General features: G+C 32.7%; 2 protein-coding genes across 2 annotated transcripts; both read right to left on the bottom strand.

Moving 5' to 3' along the window:
• Nucleotides 1–3,328: 3,328 nt before the first annotated feature.
• LOC131854169 (fatty acyl-CoA reductase 1-like) lies at nucleotides 3,329–10,722 on the bottom strand. The gene is made up of 12 exons (XM_059205302.1): nucleotides 10,630–10,722; nucleotides 10,077–10,193; nucleotides 9,649–9,768; nucleotides 9,222–9,347; nucleotides 8,344–8,483; nucleotides 7,737–7,849; nucleotides 7,007–7,199; nucleotides 6,099–6,245; nucleotides 5,567–5,656; nucleotides 5,084–5,248; nucleotides 4,113–4,208; nucleotides 3,329–3,501 (listed from the first exon to the last, which is right to left on the bottom strand). The coding sequence occupies exons 1-12, from the start codon at nucleotides 10,720–10,722 to the stop codon at nucleotides 3,486–3,488; spliced, it is 1,416 nt and encodes a 471-aa protein (XP_059061285.1). The 3' UTR covers nucleotides 3,329–3,485.
• A 3,780-nt stretch (nucleotides 10,723–14,502) lies between these two features.
• On the bottom strand, nucleotides 14,503–21,141 carry LOC131854067 (ribosomal RNA processing protein 1 homolog). Its single transcript, XM_059205193.1, has 12 exons — nucleotides 20,767–21,141; nucleotides 20,154–20,233; nucleotides 19,675–19,824; nucleotides 19,018–19,120; nucleotides 18,558–18,649; nucleotides 17,846–18,025; nucleotides 17,527–17,624; nucleotides 16,852–17,007; nucleotides 16,431–16,582; nucleotides 15,948–16,039; nucleotides 15,052–15,681; nucleotides 14,503–14,713 (listed from the first exon to the last, which is right to left on the bottom strand). The coding sequence occupies exons 1-12, from the start codon at nucleotides 20,966–20,968 to the stop codon at nucleotides 14,528–14,530; spliced, it is 2,121 nt and encodes a 706-aa protein (XP_059061176.1). The 5' UTR covers nucleotides 20,969–21,141; the 3' UTR covers nucleotides 14,503–14,527.
• Nucleotides 21,142–22,500: the final 1,359 nt, after the last annotated feature.

The raw sequence follows: 22,500 nt of genomic DNA, 5'->3' as shown, positions 1-22,500 counted from the left end.
ATTAATAATATTTATTACAAACGGTCCAGCCCATTGACTTACTTGCACCACAGAAATTTATTATATACAATGCCGGATTAAGTCCGCCCAGGCCTGTAACAAATTCTCTTAAGAGGTATACATTTTGGTTACATTTGTAATAAATAATAATAATAATCCATCCATGGACAATCCACACAATACCATCTAATCCCAAGCTAAGCAGAGATTGTCTTATGGGTACTAGTACCCATACACCTAATAGAAACACTTAAATACTTTTTTTATAAATAAATACATACGTAACATAGAAACATCCAGACTGTATACTTATTGTAGTTTTATAGGTGGACGACGGCCTAGTAGCTGGGTCTTCAGTCTTTATAGATGTTGGTAGGTTATTTTGTTGAAGCTCTCAAAATAACCTTCACAGTAACTACAAAACTAGAAATAATTCAAATTCAAATTCAAAAATCATTTATTCATATAGGACATTTTAGCCGCCTATGAACGTCAAATTTTAAAACATTATAATTTTTTTCCCTACCGTCCAGTTCGGTATATAGATCCAATTGAGAAGAACTGGCAAGATCTCAATTGTATTACTTTTTTTTAAAAGCCAGTTTATTTACAATGCATTGGTATTTATACATACAGGTCTATGTCTAACATTAAATCAAAATCCCATACATGAAAACTATAGCCATGCACGCTCGTCATTCAAGTTATCATTTAGTGAGTAATAGGCCTCGCTATATATATATATAATATAATAAAATGGAGATAGAAAAATAGAAGACGGCATACTAATATCTCTAGCTGGTTACATCAGAAAATTTCTGGATCTCTCATAAAGCCTAGTTAAGAACGAATTAGAACAAAATCACAAAATTTATGACTTCAGTCCAATTCTGGACAATTACAGTCATATAATAGGTGCATTAGCTTACATTACGGTTGGTAGATACTCTATAGTATGACAAGAAGTTTAGAGAAAGCTTTATTCAAAATATACTCATTAAACTGGAATCTTGTAAGAGAAAGATAAAAAAATAGAATTTTACAATGTTGTGGTGATTCAGATTACGTAGGTTGTATTACGACACGAAGTACACGAAGGAGTATTGAACAGAATAGAATAGAAAAACATTTATTCAAATAAACTTAATTTAAGCACTTTTGAATAGTCATAACAATTTGTTTTTTATCTACCACTCGTTGGGAAATCTGTCTCATCACAAGAAGAACGAGCAAGAAACTTGTGTGTTGCTCTTTTAAATAATCCTTATGTCTGTATGTTCTATCTCATAGCTAAATCAAAGACAAATAGGTGTTTCTACCTCGACAACAGAAGCAGAAATAGTGGCTGCTAGTGAAGTTGGAAAGGAATGTGTCTGGTTTACAGAACTTAGGAAGTTGTAAGTCTCTCCTATGTTAAATGTGAACAAAAAGCTCATATCAGACTAGCTGAGAATCCGGAATTCTACAAGCGGATTAAACATGGCGATTCGGCACTTCCTCGTTCGTGAAATGATTATCTATAGCTGGAGAACTAGTGGCGAAGAAAGTTCACACTGGATTGTAGTAGAAAAATATGTTTACAAAATCTCTGCCTGGAGTATAAAACCTCGCTTGTTAAGAGTCCTAAGGTTGATAGGTCCACACCGGTAGATGATGTTTTAGAACCTTTGTCGTATGTCAAAGAATACGGTACGGTGTGACACCTATCGTGAGTGTTACCTAGCAATAGTTGTTGACTGTTGTTTATTACGAAATGTAAAATTCGTATAGATAAATAATGGGAACTATATAAACTGGGATATTGTGCATTTGCTAGTATATAGGGTGTGATTTAGTTTAGACTTTATACAAGTGTTATCAACTGTTAAATCTGCATTTATTCGATATACCATCAACACTTAAAGAGCGCCTAGCTATTCAAGATTCAAGGTATGAATATCTATAAGTAATTCAAATATTTGTACTCTGCGAGGAATCGAACCCGCAGCTATTGGAGGTGCGCTATATCATTAGACCACCTAGGCCGTCAACATGTTGGCGTTATTTGTTAACTTTAGGTTTAAAATAAAACAACAATAAACGACAAACCTTTTACTCCATTTAGACATTGTATAAAGAAATTTTATTTAGAAAATATATATATTATTTTTTTCTTTATAATGTTCAGACAGGAGTGAATCCGCGGGGTCCCTCAGTGACCGTTGCATTTCCAATTCTTTAAATTAATATAATCGGAGTCTGGACAGTGCCACCTACTATATGTTATTTTAATTACTTAGAGGTGCAGTTTCGTTAAAACTGATGCGCGTTAACAAAAGCTATTTTACATACTTTTCATAAGGTGAAAATTTCGCTGAAAAATGTATATATTCTGTTGATATTGAAGATATATATATATATATATATATCTTTAATAACAACAGAATTTTTATAATATAATATAATATTGCACAGTAGAACCAGTAGAACTAATAATATGGCTGTTACGTAACGTATTTCTGAATAACCAAAATTTTTAATATTAGCCCAAATCTTTTCATTAACTTGAAAAAAGCTAATGAATGGTCTTCAATCTGCTCAAAAACTAGATATTATTTCAACACCTATATATGAACTAAAGTTAAGCTACCTCTTTTCAAAGTTTTTTTGAACTAGGATCCTAAGGACTCTTAATTAAAGCAGCTGGGCACAGGGGACTAAGAGTGTACCTACTCTTGATTTCCTGTGCCCATGGTTATAATCCTGTTTAAAATAAAAAATCGAGAGACATCGTCAACACATCGCCAAAACAGCTAGGTACGTCAGTTATCCGTCCTATGGTGGTAGAAACTAATATTTCATTTGCAGTTAGGGTTCTGACTATCATTTTTCCTCTCCGATACTAAAAAATCTTCGTCTAGATTTCCTCCAATCAGTAATTACAGTCAAAGTTAATAAAATACATATATTATATATCTTTTTCTCTTTCGAATCGACTTACTCGACGTCAGAAACAAAGTAAATATATTTCAACACTAACAGACTTTCCGGTTGAAATACTTTCAACCCGACATAAGCTATTTTTGACATAAAAGAAAGCTTTACCCGACTTCATAATGATAGAATCTATCTAAATCTGGGATTCAATTACGATATGTTTAGCCGTATCGTTGTGAAAATGTGAGACAGACAGAGAGTAGACATACTATCACTAAGAGGGGAATGCATCACCTTCTCCCGGAACTGGGCACTTGGAGTTACATAAAAAACATTCATTTTAGTTTTAATAATTTATTCATACAACACATTTTATATGATACAATTATATATGAATGAAATGTACCTCGGATCAATCGATACCTATCTCGTAAGGCTACAAATAATACCAGCGGTCCTTGTAGCGAAGAAAAGTAATACTTTGATGACGGAATGAATGATCTTCTTTATATTGATTTTGTACTAACACAGGGATTTTAAGTACTGGCAAGAATATTCTGAAGACTATTTTAAAACATGGCCGCCCTGAAAAATATTGATATATTAATTAGAAACAAAATTTAATACATTATAGGACAGTTACAAGTACTTTCTTTCGACTTCGTATGCATTTGTAATGAAAAAATATAGGCTATTTTATGTAATTCGATTGACAAACAAGCTGTCGGTCAACCTTATGGTAGAACTAGTCGTCGCCTATGGACATGACTAGCACCAGAGCCATCAGGATCATTCTAGAGAACTTAGATGCCTTATATCCTGTAATTTCACTACTACATCTAGAGGTTTCAACCGAAATATAACTTACAGAGCAAGCTGTTTGGCAGCTAAAATAGGTGAGACTGAGGTACCCAAACAGACAACTTTTTACTGTGCTGACATGGATCTGCCTTGTAATATAATTTTATTTTATTGAATTCCGTTTGGATTAGCTGTGTACTTGTAAAAAAGGTAGCAAAATGGCATAGCCAAACAAACCATTTCATATTTAAATGTACTTATTTTTGTTATTTTCAAAGTTATTAAGGAAGAATTTGACAATATTTCACATGTTTAATCAAGTGCTATAATAGCGTCTGAAGAATGTGTTTTTTGTAGAACTGAATTTTTAATTACGGTAAGACTGTGAATGTTACCTTCTAAATTGTTCTTTTGTTTGAGTATCCTCCTCTTCATGCTTCAACAGGTGTCTCCTGACGCCTATGACGAAGTTGCTGTAGTGTTCTTTCCAACTGTTTGGTAAGAAAAATATAAAAGTTATGCAAACATACCTCCATAGTTATAGCTTATACTACTTACTGGCAAGTGGCAAGCCCCTCTTCCCTACTGGGCACGTGCCCAAGGCCCCGCGATGGATTAGGCCCCCTTGTCTAGTCTAGTCCCTACTCCATTACCAAACGACAACCGATAGCTACTCTACTCTCGCCTGAAAATCAGTCTTAACAAACGCTTACCAACTATGGCGAATTTATTCGTTTTTTTTATAAATTTAAGTAAGATCACATAACGACTTATGAAAAATATTTTTGCCTGGTTTGTTTTGAAGGTGTATCTATATGTTTAAGGGTATCCCGATATACATCTCCAAAGAGTCATGTTCAAAAATGACTTTGTATATTCTTACAAAATATTGCTTTGTTTCTATGGTCCTAGGCGTCCCATTATCCTAATGTGCCCAGGGCCTCTAATAGGTGAAAAACGACCCTGACTACTGGTGGCTGACGGCGTCTTGCCCGAAAAGCAGCACCATCAACCAGGCCTAATTATATTTCAAACCATCTAAGAACCCATTGTAATAGATATACATACAAAACTTCAAACAAATCATCCCAGCCGTTATGTAGGAACTAAGTGACAACCATTCGTAGTATAGGTATAAATAATGTAAGATATGCGGATACAAATTATGTTTCCACATAGTTAACAAAATCATACGGCATAATAAGATAATTAACTAAACGCGTTCTCACGTTTATGAGTTTTAAGTAAGATAGATACTTATTATATTAATTTATTTTTGGTTGATCTTAATTTATCATTTTCTTCTAAAATTACCTACAAAGACGTCGTTATGTACTTAATACGTTATATTCATAAAGTTACTTACTTTACGGTACGAGGATCTAAGTGGAATAATTTTGCATCGGACGGATGCAACTTTTCTCGTAACATCCGCATATTGTCATTCTTAAAAGTCCATTCGTTCATTACAAAGAATCGTAGAGCAGCAGTCATGTCGCGGAATTTCTGGTTCAATGCTAATAGGTTGTGCCTGAAAATGAGGTAAAAGTGAAAAGAGGTCATCCAAATATCACGTACATTTTAAAGGGGAGATACGCAAAATTTGACATTCTGACAAGGGTTAGGGCAAGAGTTCAAAATTTCGAATAATATAACAAAACACATTGGTAAACATGCAAAGCTTTAAAATTAAATTTAATATAATACGTACATAACATAATGAATACATAATCTATACTAATATATGTAATATAAAGCTGAAGAGTTTGTTTGAAGGCGCTAATCTCAAGAATTATATCAAATTAAATATTATTACTATTATATTGTAACAAAATTTAGTTGAACTTACTTTTGTTTAATTCCGAAGATGCGACTTACGAATTCAATTATGTGAAATGGTACAGCTTGAAGCATGAATTCTAGGAATGCATACAAGAACCTGTGAACAAATAAGGTTATAAACTATGAAGTTTTTAAATGAAGAATAAAATTACAGGAATAAATTATAATATTATAGCAGTAGTTTATACTGCTAGGTAGCTTAACAAATTAATATCTGCACTAAGTTCGACGGTTCGTCGTACGTAACCTGATACATTCCTTTACGTACGTAAACTAATGGATCTGCCATTAGGTGACGTCAATTTATTAGCAATAACAACATCAGAAGATTGCAAAAGATTTTCAATTGGACTATAGGTCGGCAAACGTTTTTGTAACTTACAAAGTTTATATGCAAGTCTGGCGTTTCAGGCGTCCATAGGCTACGGTAACCATTTACCAATGGGCCGTATGGTTGCCACTATAGTAGTATAAAAAAAAAAATTGATGACGGCGTAGTACAAAAACGTATATACAAAAATAAATACACATATTCTTACCTGTTCTTTACGACTAACAAAAACGGGTAAAAGTAAGTTTTTTTAGGTGGATGTTCTCTCGTGTAGCTGATCACATTGCGCTCTATGTCTCCCCACGTTGTGGGATTTTCACAGACACTGCAGTTATACACTTTGATGGCTGTCGATCTAAATATGGAATAAAAAGTTTTTTAAACATTTACATAAAACATATATTAATATTGTCATAAAATATTAGGATCGGTAACGGATCTATGAATCTATCTACAGATCTATACAAAGCTACTAATTACTATTAAGCATTTAGTACTATAAAATGTGCTACTATAAATAAGATGACCTATTATTAGGCATGTACTAAATCATAACAGAAATGCTCGCCACTTTCAATCAGGTCGGTATATGCCTAACATAGATTCCATTTTAAGCGTGACAATCCCGCTACCAGGCTTATAAAACACCAAGAAAAAAACTATACATAATACCACACATAAAATACAAGACCACAAGTGGGACACTAAAAAACCTTTTACATTAACATATTGTTTTCACGACGTGACGCCATTAGCAGTTTCACATACCGTCTTATGTGTACTTCCGATTATTGTGGTGCCGTCGCACGATACAGACATTTCTATTCATGAGTAGGGTTGTTTATATAGGTTGGGTAATTTCTATATATTTATATAAAAATTTGTATTTCTATTAGTAGTCTAGTACCCATAACGAAAGCTCTGCTTAGCTTGGGACTACATAGATAGCGTTATTTTTACACTGGGTTAGCTAGTCCCGAGCTAAGCAGTGCCCTGAGTTATTATTATTGTATTTATTTATACTCGTTCCGCTTTAGCCAGCATAATAAATAATGAAATTAGGTATACACCTCCAACTTATTCGATATTCTCTGCGATAGAAGAAGATGTACTTACTTGCTTAAAGCGGTTTCCCAAGCGACAGCGATAAGATTATCGATAGCAATATCAACCGGCAGCAAGTCAGCCTCCTTGGCGCTGTTGGTGGTGAAAACCCGCAGGAGTCCAGCGTTATAGCCAGCTATGACACCTGAAGGTCCATTCATGTTCTCTATCCAACCAGGGAATGGGTTGCGATTGGAGGATATAACTGCAAATATATAAATACCACTTTAAGGGCATCTAGTCAATTGTAACACACAAATTCGTATATCATATTAAAACCGTGTTAATTAATTAGGTCTTTGTAATCAATCATTTCTCATTATAAAGACAAAGATTTCTGGGTCAACTAGGATATGCCTATAAGATGTAAATAGAATCTAATATATCCATACTAATATTATTAATGCAAAAATTAATTTGTATTTTTGTTACCTTTTCATAACTAAACGGATCTAAAATAAATTTAATCTGAATATAGTAATTTTAACCTTGGCCGGAAAAAGATCAGTATATCAGTATATCATCGTATGCGGACTCAAATGTACCGATTATGATGCATTTATTTTTTAGAAAGTAGACGTGATCTAGATCGTTCTTTGCTACAATTAATTCATTTTTTTGTACGTTTTATGGTTTTAGGGTTAGGCTGTTTCACTGTTTTTTTTTAACATTTTATGATTATTAGGTAATATACAAACAAAATGGATATCCATTGAAGAGTGTAAAGCCAGTAAGTACATACCAACTGAGGGTCTGAATATTGCCGCAGAGTAACGTTTCTTCGGGTGCTGCTGGACAACATACTCGGCTACCCCTTTCGTGAACGTATAGGTGTTGGGTTTCGATCCTAAATACCTAAAACAAACAATGAATTGGTTGAATTAATGAAATAATTCCTATTTGTAATTTTAAGAAGCTCGCCATCAGATAATTTATATACAATTTGACACTGTATTTAATCCGTTCTTTTCATCAATTAGTATCGGTGTTGTGATTATGGTATAAAAATAATCTATAATTATTTTTATTTCCGTATTTAGTGCTTCCGTAATTAGTTCGTATTAGATTTTGTACATTATACTGAAATGATATATTTATGAATCCGATCTTCTTAACAGTTATTTATTCATGTTTTTGAAGATAATGCAAATATACAGTTGTCTGCTTTAATGGTTTAACTTGGCGGGGCACCAGTAGTGTATGATACGGAGAATAAGGTCAGGTCAGTCAGCCCATCGTAATGACATCAACAGGAATTAACTAAAATTTTGAGGTCCCCCAGACATGGTACTAAGTCCCTATTTCTAACAATCGCCTTCCCCTAGACATATAGATTATTGCAAGCTTACTTATTAAGTTCCTCTGGTTCTATATTTTCATCGTCAAGCAACGCCAGTAGCTCGTCAAGAGGTGTGGTTATAGGGTACACCTTCTCTTCTATTTCTTTCCGATCAGCATTGCTATACGCTGTTGATACGTGCACGAACGCCTGAGAAATAACAACGGTTTAGAACAGCTAATATTCAGGCACGGAACGACGTCTGTGCTCTAACGGTTTAGCACACCTTTGTCATTGTATAAACTGTATTAACTAAACATCTGTCGCCAATATCTCCTTTGTTTTATCACATAGGTATAGCAGTGGTTCCCAATTAGTTTTTGCTGCGTACCATTTCAAAAAAACCTCAAACCTTGCGTACCCATTATTGTAGCAAGCACACTGACATTATAAATGTGAAAGTTTGTGAGGGTGTTTGTATGTTTGTTTTACAGATACGGGCAGTGACCCCTTAATGCAACTTCACCAGCCCCTGGGGGTACGCGTACCACTAATTGGAAAACACCGACATATAGCATTACAGTTTTTGTATGATATTATATTAATACTAATAATATCAGGACAATTCACACAGCACTATCTAGACCTAGTGAAGCTTGGTAAAGTTTGTGTTGTGAGTACAACTGATACATAGAGATATATTTCGTAGATATATTTTTCGTAAATACATAGGTATATATTATACATAGAAAACACCCAGACCGATACAAACAATCATAGTCATGAATACAAATGTTTGTACCGTGCGAGGAATCGAATCCGGTACCTTAGGAAGTAATGCGGTGTGCTAAACTACTAGATCACCGAGGCCGTTGATTATTATACATAGTAATAGTGTTCTAATTGTAAACCTAAAATTGAGAGTGTATATTGACGGTAGACACTTACTTGCATATTGGGCAGTTCGTCACATATCTTGAGTAGCCTCATAACAGATAACACATTGTATTCGATCGCTCTTCGCAGCTCCTCGTTGAATTTCACCGTAGCGGCAGAGTGGAATACTATCGACACCTGTAAAATCATCAATAACCATTATTATTTCTATACTAATGTCTAATACAATAAAAAATATATTATTATTTAATTATACATATATATTTTTAAATGCACTGCTCACACAAATTTCTGTTTGCTCTACGCCTGTTGACTGGGAGAAAATACCTTAAGGTGTTAAGTCCACCATATTCAGCTTTATTTGTGTATTTGTGCATTAAAGTTTTAATTAATAAATAAAAAATGCGCTTGTTGTTGTTGAATTCCCCCAATTAATAGTTACGATACGAATGGAAGACTTGTCTATAGGATAAATTACCTCTTTTAATTCTGCAATAGACTCTTTACTGATACCAAGCTTTGGTTGTAATATATCTCCAGGTAGGGTACGCAGCTTGTTCAACTGCTCAGGGTCTCGTTGGCGAAGATTATTGAATACCTGAAATAAGACATCTTGATAATTCTGTTGAATTAGATGTCATGGATATCATCATATGTTCAATCAGCGTATTATAATTATTTTTTCATTATTTATAAAGTTTTTCTAAATATCAGTGAAGAAATCACCAAAAATAACGTTTCAAATTAATCCGAGAGATAGCGGTAGGCTCGCCCCTGCCACGTTGGATTCACATTTAACATATTCTCATAATTTTAGCGCTACAGTAGGAAGTAGTAACCCGTATAAAATAGTGAGGACGGTACTTCTAAGTCTAAAAAACTGTACCCCTTATCCTAAAAACTTACTGCCGAATCTTTGAGTTGCTGCAGTCTTTGGTTTGGATCGGCATCCCTCTTAGTTCTCATCAGTAGATATAGGCGACCAATGTCGGGACATGTTGTTAACAGCCTCTCGACTAATACCTGAATAAAAATGTAAAACTATGTTAAAACATTCTAAATAAATTTATTTTTCAGTCTATCTATATTGAGCTATCCGTATGCATTTGAGTTCGACGTAGATTTTTTTTCCGTCTGTCTATTGGTCTTGCTAATCTCTAAAATGACGATTTTATTGGTTTATTTATTATAACTTGGATACTTTTATAATATTTTTTTCTAAATTATTTATTGGTACTTTGGAAATATTGAAGCTAGATGTTACTATTTAATCTTCATTGACTACTGGAATAAGTTAGGCATAATAGAGGTTAAATAGAATTGAGACCAAAGTAGGGTTAGTATGGCAGTAAGGTTCGTTTCCTGGCCTAGGACTTAGTTCAGACGTCTTTGGAAAAGACATTTTCAACATAACACTTCCACATAAAAAACACAATAACATAAGTTAACTATATCAAACCTTTCCCATAAAACCGGTGGCACCAGTAATAAGTACAGATCTACCCGCGTAAAACTGTGGTATGCGCATGTTATCTCCTTTTAACGCCGCCATCTCAACTGATCAAAAATCGATAACAATATAATATTATAAGACAGTACGTTTGTTTATATATCTAGATATAAACAATAATTGGCTCGTATCATTGTAGTGAAGTGTGCAAATTGTAGTGTTCCGTACATATTATGAAACTAGCTGTGCCCGGTTTCACCCGCATGAAATTTAAAGGCTTTTAAGCTAACATGCATTATTGCCCCTGATTTTAGGTACTAAAATCAGGGGCAATATTGCCTGTTAAAATTAATTTATCGAATAAATCTGTGAATAATCTTGGTAACTTCATTCTTAAGTACAGGCTAACAAAACTAGCGCTTAAATTGATTAACTAAACACATAAAAAAAGAGTAATGCCACTTAGATACATGTGCTATTCATTTTAAATTAAGGGTACCTTACTTAGAACGATATAAAAAAATGTTTATGACTTTTTTATATCTTTAGTAGGTACATACATAAATATTGTCCAACTCGACAGACAGACAATTTAGTTAGAAGAGGTTTTAGCATGTTATGAACCCTGAAAATAAGCGTATTAATTACACATTCATATTGTAATATCGTATTTTATTTACTTATCTTATACCGATTGCCGTGATAAGTATTCATTCCAATCTCTGAATGATGACTACAGACAGCTATAAAACTGTTTAATAGCACCTACTGTCTTTATGTTTGACATATTAATGTATTCAATCGTAAATAATGATTTACCTACGATCGAACGATCAATTAAAACATATTGATGAAAACAGTGGAATAATTTGTTTCCACAAAAAGTAGTCAATAGGTCAGGTGTCGCCATCTAGTGAACTCTGAATTATAACAATAATAATTTACACTAATAAACAAAATTAATAATACTGGACAAATGATTGATATAGTTGTACCTAACAAACAAAACCTGTAAAATTCGATAGCTCAAAAATATGAAAATTTACAGAATTGCAAAAAAAACAGGTGTCTTACAAAAATAGATGCATCAAACAATAAATACCCTTAACTTGCCACCTAGTAATATTGCTAACTATAGAAGGCTGTAATTCTAAATATATGCCGTATAGTTAGAAAATTTCTTGAAACTAATCAAGCTGATACTCAGACAGTAGATATTGACGTAAAAACATAGTAGAATCGTTATGTACCAATGGGAATCCATTGTAGTTGTATCCTAGCGAATTCGCCAGTGTTGTTAATTGACCTGACTTCATGTTCATCGAATACCATCCTAGTGCCACTTCAGCATACATCGTTAGCGCAGGCAAGTGCACTATTTCATATTTATCCATCAGAAGAATCTACATGCTCTAGTGACATCTATCTGTTAATCTATGATCATCACGTTTTGTATTTTGTGTTTGTATACATCGAACTGTTTTTTAGGTAATAAGTAAACGTGCACTATAACAATTTATATGCACTAATTGCTTCTAGTAAAATATAATGATACATAACTGCATATAATTAATTCAATAGATTCACACATCTCGTGACTGTGGTCGGAAGCGATTAACATTACAAAGCGTAATTCTTCAAATTATTATGACATCCTTATTAATATTATTAATACGAAAGTAACTCGGTCTGTCTATCTGTTGCACTATCACAACAAAACTAGTGAATCGATTTAAGTGAAATTGGTACACAAATAGAAACTTAGGCATAGGCTACTTTTTTCGATAAAAGGGTTGTAATGAGTTGAAAGTGAAGATGAAAAGTTGTATGGAAGTATCGTCATTTTAAAGCTAGGTACAGGAATTTTATTTCTTAGGCTGTTTATTAAATAAAATAAATATGACATTCAAAGATTGTAAAAATTTTACTCTTAAGAGGGTAAAACAAAATAGGAGATAAGTCTGTAGATTTTTTTAATTCTACGCGAACAAAATCCCGAGTAGAGCTAGTATCAAATAAATGTAAACATTATATCAGTTTCTGCCTTCAGAGTTATGATGAAATATTAGCGATAGTGTTGTGGCGTAGTGTTTTTTTTTTTTGATGATAATGGAATGGTGTTCCTGCCTGTGCTAACGGTTTACGATGGCGGGACCCCAGCGAAGGGTGATAATATGAGCATGAGGTCAGATCAGTTAGCCCATCGTGACCAATTCACCAAGAATTTATCACGATGGTTTCCAGGGGGAACCGCGTGGACATGACATGGTACATTGCTAGCAATAAGATAATCAATCTACATTACTAACAATCCCCTTTCCCCCCGGCGTAGTGGTTTAGGTAGCCGTACGGGCTACTTAAACCACAACAATAGCAGTAGTATAGCCCTGTCTTACGCCACCGTGAGTTTAAATCTGAGCGACCACAACGTTGTAAGTATATTGATTTATATTTTGATTAAATTTGACAGACGGAACCATGGAAAACAAACTAAGTTAATTCGTGGGTCGTGGATACGCTTGTCCACGATCTATTGAATATACCCAACGAAATGTGTATAGGTATGTACTAAGTGATAGTGATGCGTTCATTACGATGTCAATAGTAGAACCAGCTACGATGGTTTCCTGGAAGGAACACGTGGAGGTTGATATGACATGGTATAAGTATTGATGGCAATGAGGTACCTTGTACTTCCATTACATTATTGTAGTTCGGGGATTTTTTTAAATATAATGAAATAAAATTTTATTTATAGTTAATGTTAATGCACGTGCAGCCCTCTCCCCGACTGGTTACTCTCATGGTAACTTTATACGATACTTACTAATAATTATAATAATATATAATAATTAATAAAGATTGTATATTATTATTATCTGCTCTTCGGAATAGAGGCTTGGTTACTCAGATCGGGCTTGGTGTTTTCATTTTCTAAGGGCTGCCAATTATCACACAAAGTTACTAACTTGAGTTGCCAAATCAGTTTATTTATTTGTATAATAGCCATGCTATCGAAGTATGTTTATTATCTTTTTGTAGGCATGATCTTCAATACGATCGGTGTTAATAATTTTTTTATTAATACAATTCGCTGACAAAACATATTGTTTGTTGACAGAATGAATATGTTCAATAGTAAATATTAATTCAGTGTTACTTGATTCTTGAGGAGTTCACGCTTCCTTGTAATGTTGCTAATTATATTGGGTTAGCAACTAATTGTGATTGCGGATTTTAGAATAAGAATGAATTTACTTAATGAAATACTGTCCGATTTGGTCGATGATCACATGCCATTGTTTATATATAGTGTCATAATTCCACATTGATAAAAAAAACATTTCTTACAATGAATTAATTGCGATTTGACATCATTAACGCAATTAAAAATTGTACCTACGATTTTTCCTTTTTTAAATTAAGATTAGAAAAATATATAATTAATCGATTTAATTTTTCTAATATATGAAAGGCAAAGGTCCAAAGAATAAGAAAAAATATAGGTTTGGTCCTTGAAACGCGTTAATAAAACAAAATAAAGTGTAAACTCGAGCTATGGACAAAATACTCAAGCACTTATTTGGCAACCCGCTAGTATTTTTATACTGCTAGAAAATAGTAAACAAACTAATTGATCAGGCAATAAAAGTTATAATTCCCCCGTATACACGAAGGGCACTAAGGGATAATAAGTCATATCTATAACGTGAACTATATTAAACATAGCTATTCGGAACGGACGCACCTCGTGCATCCTTTCCCAGTAATTTCCCTTTAACAGTACACGAATATCTATTCCTTAACTATTTGAATTGCGTGCAGTTTCTATTACATCACAAACAAGTATTTTAAACACTAATAAAGGAATAAAACTCTAAGAACACTTCATAACGTTTTTATTGAATCACATTGATTTTCTAAGTTTCAACTTCTTTTTGAAGAATGGATTTATCGGTGATGGCATGGACGGCTTTAAGTTGGTTTTCGTCGGTCTCCTGGTGCCATCGAATGGGATGTTTGGACTCTGTCGCACACTCTTATAATAGTCCATTGTGCCTTGCATCGAGTTGTTTTTTAACACGAACTTCACCTTGAACAATATTCAATTCGAAATTAATGGTGGCTTTAAAAATTCAATATTTAAATGTACTTAAGTTATGTGGCCTTCTCAAATATTTCTATGTTATAAAAATTACATGCAGTAGAAATGCAAATGAACCGCAACCAAACTACTTTTATCTGATTAATATTATAAACGTATGTATAAACGATGTATACGCTATATTATTGTAAAGTTTCATTAAAATCCATTCAGTAGCTTTTGTTTGAAAGTGTAACAAACATCCATCCATTTGTAGTCACAAACTTCATGTTTATAATATTATAGTAAGATAAATAATATTTCGTCAATAATAATCAGTCAGTTACCTTTTTCGGAGTGTGATAAGATACTTTTTTTAATACATTCTCTATCCTTTTATCATTAGGCGAGGTTTGTTTTTGAAAATTCTTAACTTTATTAACTACTAATGTAGGCTTCTTGGCTTCAACTTTACTTTCAACCTTTAATTTATTTTCATTTTTAATATTCGAATTATCTGTTTTATTTCTTTTCACTTCATTTAAATTCTGTTTATTATTAGAAATTTCCTTTTTATTATTACTAATTTCTCTTTTTACACTTTGTTTCTTATTACTATCAAGTTCTTTGTCTATTATTTTCTTCTCATTTAATGATTTATTTTTTTTAAAAGGAACACTATTTGTTACTGATTTGTTCATTTTTAAATTCGAGTCACTGTTATTATCTCTAACTTTGTTTTCCTTCACTTTTATTTTATTATCGTTTATATATTCATTACCATTAAATGAGCCATTATTCTGTTCAGAATTACTAATTTTCTGTTTTTTAACATCATTTTTCCTCTTTTTAACATCTTTTTTATTATTTTCATTGTTCATTTTTCTTTTCTTTGTCTTGTTTTTAACTACATTCTCCTTGTCAGACGAGTCCTGATTAGGTTGTTGTTCTGTAGATTCTACAGTCCAGCCATCATTCTGAAATATTTGTAAGTTTTTTATTTGACAAATCTTTTAAAGAAAGGACAATCCTTCAATTCCCAAATATTAATATTAGTCTTAGCTCACAAATGTAAGTGATTTTTATAGATTTATCTATGTCACTCATAAAATTGATATGAGAAAACAATATTTTTATAACAGATATAGTATAAATATTACTGATTATATTAGTACCCACTTAAGACTACTAGAAGATCATAGGTCATTCTATAGTGGTAAATTTAGATAGGAAAAGCTCTGACCGTAGCGTTTTCGGTGGTGAGTTGGCCATCCACGATGCTAAATCCTGCTCGGGAACGTGCCAGCAGTCGTCGCCGCTGCTTACGACTCAGGCCTATTGGACGAAAAAAACAATTCAGAATAAGGAATACCATACATATAAGGAAATCATAAAAGAGTGGTCTGTACAGACACAAGAAATACATATATATGCAATTGTACAATCAAATATATATAAAAAGAATTGCATATATATTTCTTGGTTATCGAGGTAAAAAATGCTTAGAATTAATTATTTTACTGTCTTTGTCAAAGAAATTGTTTCACTTATTTTAAAGCAATTTTCACTGATATTACATTACAACTGACAACTGCGAACTTTTCGTAACATTTACCATTTGTTATATTCCAGTATATTCACAAGCATAAACCTTATCAAAAATTAAAATAATCTCATGGGCAATAAAATAGACATAGAAATATAAAATCTTGTAATATATAATGACCTTTAAGACCGAGTTCATCAGCCGATTCCACCAATTTTTTCTCGTGCCGCAGGAGTTCCTTGGCAGCCACAGTAGGCCGAAGGGGAGGTTCATCTAAAGATGGAGGGGCCTTTTCAGGCAAGGGATACTCATCGCAGGAGAGCCGCTCGAATCTGTGATGATAAATACATATCTCTATACATGTAAAATTTTCGTGTCACAATATTAATTGCCATACTTCTGCGAAACGGCTTAAACGATATACGCTGGCTTTAATATACTACTTATGCCTAAAAAAGGTTTCTAGCGATGATATAGAGAAGAATAGAATATATATTAAAAATAGAATATTAAGGGACTGAATTACGGCACCATGGTTTAACTCACGTAACCTAATTTTATTTATATCCCGTTAACGTTAACGCAATATAGTAAGACTTACCTTTGCATACATATTTTGATCCGCTTATGAGTTTTAGACGAAGCCTTTGCCAGCAAGCTCTTGAGCATGGCAGCGATCTCGCGTGCGGGTACCGGCAGACTCGCGAGTTCCACATTCACACGTCCAGCTCGAGGATCCAGCGGCCTGTCGCTAGCTCTACAACAATTACACTTCCCTATAAAAACCTTTCTATACTATTTCACCAATGTAGCATTTTACATTTTTATGAAAAACAGTATCATTTTATTTAATGGCATTTTTTTTATTATAATTATATCGTCCAAATATAACATTATGGACCTTCATACATATAAATAATAATAATTTTTTTTATTTATTTATAAAGAACCACATGACATTCATGACACTGCTCAAGCATAAACACTAGCCACAATATAATATACGTGTAATGGAGGGATGGTGATTGATTGTAGTAAATTACATGTGAATTTACCACGATGGGCTAACTGACGTGACCTCATACTCCTCTTATCATCCTTCACTCCTCCACAACCAGCGTAAATGGTTAGCGCAGGCAGATGCACCATTCCATTATCATGCATAAATTAAACATAATATAATGTTATGTAATAATACTAAAATTTAACTCATTTCGTCCTTTAATTTTCTATTTGTATATGCTTATTATATAATTTGTATCAATATTATACAAACCCATCATCACTCTCGATTTCATCACCACTTAGTGTCTCGTCATCGTCATCATCAGAAGCCAATTCTAAAGCCTCCGGACCTCCTTGAGGGCACCCCATCTATTGGACAAATAGTATTGTTAATTGCGAGTCATAGTATTTTTTGGAATTCATTTATTTATAATTTGGTAAAGATTACTATCGCATTTTATTATAAATTCTTACATTTCTTGCAATATGTTTAAGGTCATGGGTCTTTCCAGGAATATTTTTGATGGAATATAAAAACATTTATTTATGTATACATTTATCTTAATCGCTATATATTATTACATATTTACCTGCTTCCAGGCTTCTGTGGCCTGTTGGTATTGCAGCCCGAGCTCGCTCTGACGCACCAGAGCATTGAACACCCGCCGGCAGCTGGCATTCACCGCAATTGTCTCCCCGAAGGCCATGTACTCCGCAAACGGACGAATGAGCACCACAATGCTGGCTTCAGAGATGTCTCCATCTGACACCTAGTTTATAAATAATTACACTGTTATATTAATTACTACTTTACCCTGCGCAACTTTGACTACATCACATTTTTCCCTTTTTTTTGCACATATTTTCATTACAGCTCCGCTCCTATTGATCGTAGCGTTATAGCGCGGTGTTATATTGCTATATAACATAGCAGAGCTATAATATATAGCATAGCAATATAACACCAGCTATAATGCTACGATAGCCTATCTCGATAAACTGGCTATCCCACACTCAAGAATTTTCAAAATTGGATCAGTAGTACTGGAGATTACACCAAACATCCACAACACAAACTTCATTTCTTCACTTCATAAATTAATAATATTATGCTGATTTAGTGCATGATAATGGAAAGGTGCACCCGCCTAACGTAGGCGGGGACCAGTCGTAGATGATATAGAAAGAAAGAGATATAGATGAAGTCAGGCGGTTATCAGGAATTTAGAATGGATTACAGAAAACACTAGTTCACGTTACTAGCAATACTCTCCCCCAGCTTAAAATTTTATTAGAACATACCTTGGAACACTCTTCTAGAAAACAGTCGGCGATATGCATCAACATTGATGTGGCATTTCTGGCATAATGAGGTGTTCGCACAGCTAATATACCTGAAATAAATGTAGTAATTGGTAGCAATTATTAATATAGTCACTCTAGTCTTAACATGAATTAATTTTATGGGATTAATGTTACTACAATAGTGTTTTAAATAGATTACATACAGCAACTGTCTGTGAGAATTGCAGATAATAGAATTAGTCTTAAGTCAGTTAGACCATTATGAACGACCACAGTGAATTCATCACAAATTAACTATGGTTTCCAAACCTAGGACCATGTGGTGGTTAAACTGACATGGTTCACTGTTAGCAATGGTGCCACCATTGCTAACTCCTTACTAACAATCCTCTCTCTGTTTAGCAGTTTGCTTATTATAAGATTTATTTTATGTAAGCACCTACAACATATTACTAACCATCAGGTCCATTCAGCATTTTGCTGAACATTTCACAACTTTCAATACTCCAATTGGAACGCTGGAGACACCGAAGACTCCCTCGAAGGTACCGCCGCACCAACTGTGGTAAATATGGTATCTTATTGCATGCCAAAAGAATAAACTAAATTAGTACACAATACACACAAAAACATATTTGAATTTGTTTGGAAGATTGATTGAGTAATGCCAAAATCAATTTCTGTTTTTTTAGATTGAATTGCCTACAAGATCAAATCAAAGATTCATTCAATCAGTCAGTTTGATATGCTTGTAAAAATAATGTTAATTATATGTATAATTAGTAAAAGTAACGGGATCTTACCCTTACCGACCTTATCTGACCTACCTTATTAATGAGAGTTATTGTAACCCCATAACTGTTAAAACAAATTTATGCATATTTCGTTTTTCTACGAAATCATAAAGCTAAAAAAAATGTATAACACATGAAATGTAGTACTAATATACACAGTATTATGACATTTCATTAAGGGATATAGCAACTTGTTTGTTGTACTCTGTGAAAATCTAAATTTTTCAATAAACATTTCAATTATGTAACCCAAATATTTCAAGAATATCATTATCTCCTACTTTAGTGTCCAAGTAAGTTATATTCAAAATTACATTTACCATTAGAAATTTGTCCATACGATGATAATCAATACCATACCACTCTGTGGCAAGTACTCGGAAGCCAGCTTTCATCATTAGCACAGCATATTTAACTTGTTCTGCTGGGAACAGGTCCAGTACCCCAGCGATACTCTCACATAATTCTTCCTAATAAAAATAAAATTATTTAAGTGGATTCATTATAACCCAGAGAAGATGTAAATTTTGCCAAAGACAAATTCCAAATATCAATACTTTTTTCTCTCACATGTAATGGTTCTTCACCATTATTTTAAGTTTTATATATACAAACATTACCTATGTTATGTTATGTTAGACAACATAGCCGTAATTTATAGACTTTAGCAAAAATTAAAACAAAAATTGTATGTAATCATCATTCTGAATTAAAATTAAAGAAAATTCTAGGACTATTAAAAATCATGCAATATAACCAAAAATTATTCAGAATATAAAACAATATAACACATACAGACCTGTACAAGAGGTTTATCTGACATCCACATGGCATAAAACAGGCCCTTCCATACTCTAATAAAGTCATCTTCTTTAAATACTAAAACAGATTATAAATATTTAGACCTCATAAAAAACATTATACATATAATAACAAATAAAAATAAATCTCCCTAGAAGGCCGCAAAAACAAAAAAATAGCAAGTATAGTTCTTCGTTTTCCAGTTTTCAATTTATAATAAATTTTATGTAAAATTGATTAAATACTATGATATCCCTTTAAAATATACCTCATACCAACTAGCTTTCTTAAAATGATAATAATACAACAGGTAAGAAAGCAAACATATCAAGAAAAGTGTAGTGCTTATTTGCCATCATGGAATATGATAGAAAATTATTGTAAATATAACTATTACCATATTTTACAGGTTATTCATGTGAAGTAGTTTATATTTTGTTTATCAAATTATATTTAATTCAGATTTGTCATTATCAATACTAAATCTCTATTGATATTGTGAACAGAATTTAATTTATAAACAAAAATATGAAAATTTAGGTTAGGATTATGCATGTTTCCAAATCACAATAACAATTAATAATAAAAAGATTATGGTTTTAAATACGTGCCATGCGACTTCTCGAAGCAGTTGGACAGCCACTTCTTTAGTGCTTTTAATACTCTGTCCCTGGTTTTCTTTTCGTTGCCCGACAACAATCTGGCGAATTTTATTTCTTGTGCCACTACAAGCACTTGACCTTTTTTAGGTTTAATCACGGATTTCTTCTTATTTTTCCCCTTTTTATCTTTATGTTTCTTTAGAGGCTTCATTTTTTTACTTTGCTGGGTAGATAACACTATATATTAATCATACGTAATTACTATTTCCAAAAACAGTTTTATTTCAATACCGCACAAACAGAATAATAAAATCGGAAATTCAGGACAGAAAACGATCACTTCAACATTTTCAACCACATGGAGCATGAGAGTTGCTAAATATGAGTTTATATTCTCCCCAAATATCAATTTATTTTCTGCATGTTAGTTTTGTCAATTCATGGCGAAGGCATACATGATAGACACAAAAAAGAAAATTAAATGTTCATTTTTGTGCAGAAATATTACCGCAGAAACCAATTTTGAAGATTTTGAGATTACACAAATATTGTTACTTCACAAAATTAAGTCTTTTGTAATAATTCTTTTTTGATAATTTGTTAAGACTTATTTCGGTTCAATTTCTATTATTTTCTCGAAAATAATAATTCTCTTTATAGCGTTAGTCAATAATTTAATACCTATTATATTTTTTAGTTGTTTGAGGCCTCCACTTCACAAGTGTAGTAGTAGACTAATAGAGTACCTGTTTTGTTCATAGATATAATCAGTTCTTTGAATGGGTCATTTATTGTTTGAAAATATTAAATATACTGTAAAATAATTTATTTCATATTTTACAAAAGTTTAATTTCTCTAAGATTTGTGATTGCAATGTTTCTGCGCGAATTTTACCATATATGGCGTAAAATTACTTTATTTGGCAACACTGTGAGATTTGACACTATATATTTTTTTGTTTTGTTTATCCTTTAAAGTAAGGGTTCATAACAGCACTCATACAGCTTACAGTATATTTTTTGAGATAATGTAGTCGTACAGTGCAAAAAATATTTTTGAGGTTCTGAAGAGAACGCTGGATATGCTGCTCACTATAGCAATGACACTATAATTTTTTATTGTCTGATTGATCATCCGAACCCCCCAGGGGGTTTAGACTTCGGGGTGTGCCCCTTTAGGAGAAAGGAGAAAGTCAGTTAACATTAACTCTATTTATATATATAAAATCCTCGTGTCAATGTTTGCAACAACTCGTATTTAATAACTATTTTTCATATCCCTAAGTGATAACGGTGGTCCTTAAATTTATTTTATGGATATTTTTTTTATGATTTGGCATTAAAGACTACATATACAACACTAATTATTCATCCTACTACCTTCACTCCTATTTTTAATTAACTTCCATCATTCACTAGAAATAATTTATATAGCAACTAGTATTTATAATTTTACATGGATATCGTGAACTTTCCAAGCAATCACCACTTCACTAGCGGTTGATCCCTATACAATTTTGTACCATATTTTATTGTCAAATAAATTTATTTCTGCAGTGAATTATATTCTATCCAGTGCTGAATAAAAACCATTAAGCTGTAAATACTATAACATTATATTTAACTTTATTTAGCAGTTACTTTAATCCTTGTATATGTTTTGATTTATTATAAAATCGGTACTATATTAAACAAACTAAAATAGTAATATATATATTTTAATATTTTTAATTACAATAACAT

The sequence above is a fragment of the Achroia grisella genome, unplaced genomic scaffold (assembly GCF_030625045.1).
Source record: "Achroia grisella isolate CSIRO2021 unplaced genomic scaffold, CSIRO_AGI_Agris_v1 utg1186, whole genome shotgun sequence".
Classification (NCBI taxonomy): domain Eukaryota; kingdom Metazoa; phylum Arthropoda; class Insecta; order Lepidoptera; family Pyralidae; genus Achroia; species Achroia grisella.
The sequence above is the reverse complement of the archived record's forward strand: the minus strand, read 5'-3'. Positions and strand labels throughout refer to the sequence as shown.